Genomic DNA, 6,000 nt, shown 5'->3' with positions numbered 1-6,000 from the left:
GTATAATTCAAGGAAATTCAGTGTGCTTTAAAAATGGATGTGAAGTCTCATGTTTGATTCTGATCAATGCTGTAGCCTAATTCTGTTCCCACCACTTTGCTTCTTCCAGGCCATGAGAGACTGCTCCCATGATGGCAGAGATTTGTATGAAAGGTTTTGTTGACCACTGCACGACTCTTAAATGCTAAAAGCAGAAGGCACTAGCTGGTAGCTCAGTGTGGAGCAAACATTTTATTTTAAACTTCAAAAACAATTATGTCAAAGAAAAGTCGTGCCAAGGGAGAGAAGTCCGACATGGAGACTGAAGCACTGCAAGCTGCTAATGAGGAGCTGCGAACTAAACTAACCAACATCCAGATTGAATTTCAGCAAGAAAAGTCCAAGGTATTTGTCTGTCTCTATTTTGTGATCATTCTTTTAACAGTAGCACTGCTAGAAACCATGAGTTTGATGCTAAAATCTGTTAGTCATAAAAGAAAAAAGATGACAGAGGAGTGAGATCAGAAGAACAACTGATAAACTAAAACTGATGCCAACTCTTTTAGTAGTGTGCAAAAAGAAGCAAATATCCCAAACACCCAGACACTGAAATGTGCAATCACAGCAATACAAATGGCATTATCTTACTGAAAATCACATGTTGTAAAAAGAATCATTTTCAAAACCAAACATCAGCACCTTATTCAAAGCATGTCACTTCAAATGCCTATGAAGAATATCAATTAACTGGGAACTGTCTGTCTAGGAGTCCTGATTTGATGTCCTGAGGTTATGTGTGGCATCATTCTGAGCTATTCAATGATGCATCTGATTGTTAATGAAACAGATCCACCAATATTTGTCTGTCTAGCATGTGTTCAACAGGTATTTGGGTAATCAAGAGGACACATAGGATAAACTATATTAATTCTTCAAATACATTCATATTTGTAAAGATTAGCATTTCCTTTTATATATTTCCATAGGTGGTTTACAATATGGACAAACCAGTAAGGTTATTTCTATTCTTTTAGTTTATTAAAATCAATTAGTGCATTTGAATTTGCACATGGCAGTTCTGGAGATTAATCCATGTGCAGGTGAATTTATCTGTGTTTGACTGGGGATACTGTAGTTACAAGAGTCTCAAAAACTTACCAAGTGGAGCAAGTGTGCACTGAAAATGTATTCTCTTTATATAACCTATCTTTGTTCTAGCCTTTTTTCTTTGTATCAGTGTAAAATGCGGAACACCTGAATAACAGCATTTCTGTACATTCTAGTTTCATTAACATCCTTGTGTGATACTCAGCTTTGAAAGGTCTTATATTTTACATTTTAATTTACAAAGTAAACCAAAAAAACCACGAACAAATGAACTTATTTCTTACAGAGGAAAAGGAAACCATAAAGCCTTAATTTTTGTTTGAGTGATGCAATAGGTTCAGAATGTACCAGTCAACTAAATTTGTGTTGCCTTGGAATTTTTTCTTCTTCACAGACTAAGGCAAAAAGCCAAATCTCTTATGGGTCAGGGGTATTGATGAATGAACAGATGAGTCAGGGGTTTTGCTACTGGCTTCCTCATTCACCTTCTCTTGCTGTTGATTGATATAATGACAACAAATTTTAAAACAAGTGGCACAAACTAATTGTGCTTTTTAAAACCACATACCATGAAATTTAGTAGTGACTAATACCCTTTATAATTTACTGGTCGATAAGTTGTATTATTTCACTGTCATTTTTAGTGTTTCAGTGTTTCTGTTTGGAGACCTAAGAGTTGATGGTAGATTACATTACACTAGTAAATTTTCCTTTTTAGTTATCTTATTTCCTATCTTGTTCTGTATAACTTTATATGTAGAAATATGGATGTGAATTTTATTATGCTTTTTAAAATTGAACTTAAAAGAGCACATAATTATAAAGTTATCTTACACCTTGGACAGAAGAATGAATTAATTTTGCATCTTTAAATAACTCTGATTAAAAAAAAAAATTACATGAACACTAGAAAGAGTTTAGCCCTGATACACTTCCAGTTTTGATGCTTTACCTGTAATAGCATCAAGTTTAACTCTTGATTCAACTAAGAATGAGGTGTTAGTACAAGACGATGACAGCTGCAGGAACATCTTCAATAACTAGACTTCTTACACTGTAGTCAGTCTAGGAAGATTTGCTTCAGTTTGGTTACTTCACCTTTCTTCAGCTTAAAAATTTAATATTTTCTTGTGTATTGAGGTTGTTACTGAAGACAGATCTGTGTATTGTGCACATATGTGTGCAGAGAAATGGGTGAGCTCCACATATGTAATCTGTGAAAGAGGAAATTACAGCCAGAGTGATCTAAAATCCTACTAAGTGTACATTGCAGTGTGCTGGAGTGCATTTCTGGGAGGATGCAGACGGGGGAAGAGATGGTCAACCTCTTTCCCTCATCTTTGCTGTGGTGCTTGCTCTAAATCATTTAACTAGAATTGAATGTGTAGTTTATTTCCCAGCCTCCTCCCAGTCTGTGCAGCAGTTACAGGATACCTTGACTGGCAAGATGAGTAAATCAAAGCCATAGAGATTTTTCCTGTTTAGATTGTAGTTCAAAAATAGTAACAAAACCAAGAGAAATTATTTCTTGGTATCAGAGAAGTAAAAACACTGTACCTAGAGAATTCTTAATAAATTAGATATCTTTACTGGCATAGAGGTAAGAATGAAGTATTGAAGCTGCTAAACAGACAGCTCTGTGACCCGTGGGACAGTAACTGTATTAGGGAAGGTAACAAACTCTTGTGGGGCCAATTTATTCAATTTAATTTTCCTAAACTATTTTTTCCCTCACGTGTATGCCTATATTAATGATTTGTCTGAGAAGGAACCTTCTAATTGATGAGAGACATCACAAATGGAAATTAGCCTTAACATACTTTAGCCTGCAGAGTACTGCTTTCTCAGAAATAAAATTTTACCCAAGAGACATTCAAAACTTTGTACATATTTTCCTAGTTCATCTTGTTTCGTTGGTTGTTGATCCACTTAAGGAAATTTCGTCTGTAAAGTTGTTCTAGTGCATGTTTATGCAATACCTGATCCAAAACTGTTGTTTGCAGGTCTTTGGATGTGCATCATTGTGGATCTTGCTGGTGGTGTTTTGGCCATCAGACACACGAGTAGCTGGGTTCTTGTATGTTGCCTAAGGGGTGAAGCAAAAGTTGTGGCCCTGCCTTGGTTCTCCGGTACTGTCTCTTGTTTTGGGAACACCTGTTTGTTAGCTTTGAGGAGCCTGTTGGATATAGGATGTCCTCTGGGACTGTAGGTTTGCTGCCACCTATGGAGAGCCTGGAGAAGGAAATGCATGAACTGAGCAGGGGCTCTCATACTACCCTCGCTCTGATAGTGAAAAAGCTTTGTTGGAAGACATCCAACCTTTGGGTAATGAGTAACAAAAGGAGTTGACCAGAGCGCAGAAATTATACTTATTTTAAAGTGAGTGGAGACAGGACTCCCTCTGACTGAACCTTAAAGTCCAGTGCTATGAGCACAAGGAGTTGCTGTGAATGAGCATGGTCTTGGCAGTCAGCTCAGTGGTTTTATAAATGCTTGTGCTAATATCCATGAATATTTAGGAACAAATATTCCAAAGTACCTATTCCCACTGGGATAGCTAGGAAAAATTAGAAGGTAGTCTTCTGATATTTCAAGTAATACTTTGTTCTTGATATCAAGGTATTATAGCGTTGGCTGTCACTCCATCTTCACCAAGTTCAGTTACTGCTTTTAAATATCCATATCCTATTTGTAAATGTACATTTGTAGGCTTCAGATCACATCTAGTAGTTAAGATAAATGAGATGTTTCATCTCAGTTTCCACTGTATCACCTCACTGCTAGGAAGGGGAGTGATAGAGCAGCTTGGTGAAGCTTCATGTGTTTTAGTTTATGGCCACTGCTCCTTATTCTGTCATTGAGCACCATCCTCTTGATACTCTTTGAGATATTTATATGTATTGACAAGGTCTCCTCTCAGTCTTCTCTTCTCTAGAGTAAACAGGCCCAGCTCCTGCAGTCTCTCCTCAGAGAGATGCTCCAGACCCCTTCTCATCTTTGTGGCCCTCCACTGAAGCCCCTCCAGTAGCTCCTTGTCCTTCTTGAACTGTGGAGCCCAGAATTGAACACAATACTCCAGATGCACCTCACCAGGGCCAAGGTCATTGATAAACAAGTTGAATAAGACTGGACCCAGTATTGATGACTGGTGCTCCCCAGCCTTCAGCTGGATTCTACTCTGCTGATCATGATGCTCTGAGCTCTGCCATTCATCCAGTTCTTCATCTACCTGGATCCACTGTCCATTGATCTAACCCGCATTTCCTGAGCTTACTATAGGATGTTATGGAAGACAGTGTCAAAAGCTTTGCTGAAGTCAAGGTAGACAGCATTTACTGCTCCCCCCTCATTGACCCATCCAGCCATGCCATTGTAGAAGACTATCAGTGGTCAAGCATGTTTTACCTTTGGTGAATTCATGCTGACTATTCCTGATCACCTTCTCTTACATTCAAGTTTGCAGTTCCTGGCAAAAAGCAGTGTGGAGAGTATTCGTCCTGTGATTGACTATGGTGCCACAAATTAAAACTCCCTGCAGTTAAATCCAAGAGAAAAAAATGAGGTAGTCCTGAGTAATTTCTTATCATAACATTTTTATTGGGGCAGTGGTTTGGTAGCACTTGGAAATAGATATGATTTAATAGGCTATTGCCTTTTAGAAATGCATAGTTTTAAAATTATTCCATTGACTCTGGTCATAAAGCTGAACTATTATTTTTCTGTCTCAAGTGTGCAAAGCACCTTGCCATAGAAAACAGCACAGATGCAAATATCCAAGGGCAATATAGTTATATTGTTTTAAAGGAAATCCTGCTTTCAGGCACTTTTTAGACATAAGGAAAGAAGAAGCAATGATGCTTAGCATTATTTCTTGAAGAAACGAACTTCTTCTTCTATGACAACAATATTGTATCAATGTGCACCAGTTTTTAAAGTTTTAATTTAGAATGGTAGAAAAGAACTGTTTTATTGGTGCCCTGATAGCCTGCTGGACTTTGTTTCTCTATTGGCTTCCTTTCTTCGATAGAACAGCTTTCTTCATGTAAAAAAAACCACAGAAAGAGTGCCGGAAATTAAAAAAGAGAAATTGCTTTAAAATTTAGGTTCATTTTGAAAGTGAGACTCAGACATATGGGAAAATGCCACACTACTATTTTCATTCAGTCAGTTGCCCTGGAAGCCAGACGTGTGCAGAGCTGCACAGGATGCAGGAGAGAGGGACTGAGGGGTGCAGGAAGGACAGCTTATGGCTTTCAGGGAAGATCTAACAGACAGATCTAACTTTCCACCTTCTCTGACAAAAAGTAGGAGTAAGAAAAGACTTTTTAAAGACCTTTAGAATTGGGATGCATCTCTTTTTTTGTGGGTCATGAGGTGTGATAAGCATTTAAGATGCTGTGTAAAAATCCGGGGTTTTTTGAGGGATTCTAATTCTTCTTGTTTAAATTGCTCTTGCTGAAGCTTTTAGGTAAAATTAGTAGTGATGTATGATACCACTGTTACTTTGAGTGGTTAATAAGTGTTCCCACAGACAGCAACAATGCATATAGGTGTTGCCTTGCCTTTCCTTAGTTCAGTGAAAGATGAAAAAAATTGTGCAAGTATGCTAATTTGTATGACTCAGTGCTCCTCCAAAATGTCAAAATCTATTTCTCATTTATTGAAAATGCTTTTAGGAAGTTATGCTCATGAATGTGTTGTTTTGAAAACTGCCTTTCAGTTGTATGCTTTATGTACAATATGACTAATTTAAAATTACTGTAGTTCTGGAGGTATATTATCTGTGTTTGTATGTGCCATTATACAGTTTGTTTCCCCAAGCTGTCATTACTAGGTTTCATTGCTCAGTTTAATTTCAATTTGCTTGGCTCATCAGTAAGGCAATAAGTAAATAATGAGTGTTGTTTCATTTGC

The 6,000-nt window shown here is 37.5% G+C and overlaps 1 protein-coding gene across 1 annotated transcript in view; it reads left to right on the top strand.

Annotated features, from left to right (window-relative positions):
• Positions 1 to 255: 255 nt before the first annotated feature.
• The window catches only part of JAKMIP1 (janus kinase and microtubule interacting protein 1), a gene marked incomplete at both ends in the record, with an annotated part of 75,812 nt that continues 70,067 nt past the window's right edge, over positions 256 to 6,000 (top strand). The window contains one exon of the mRNA XM_082282374.1: positions 256 to 384. Within this exon, the coding sequence (XP_082138500.1) occupies positions 256 to 384 (129 nt within the window). The remainder of the gene's footprint in view (positions 385 to 6,000) is intronic.

This window comes from Coloeus monedula, assembly GCF_965178545.1.
Source record: "Coloeus monedula genome assembly, chromosome: 5".
Taxonomy (NCBI): domain Eukaryota; kingdom Metazoa; phylum Chordata; class Aves; order Passeriformes; family Corvidae; genus Coloeus; species Coloeus monedula.
The sequence above is the reverse complement of the archived record's forward strand: the minus strand, read 5'-3'. Positions and strand labels throughout refer to the sequence as shown.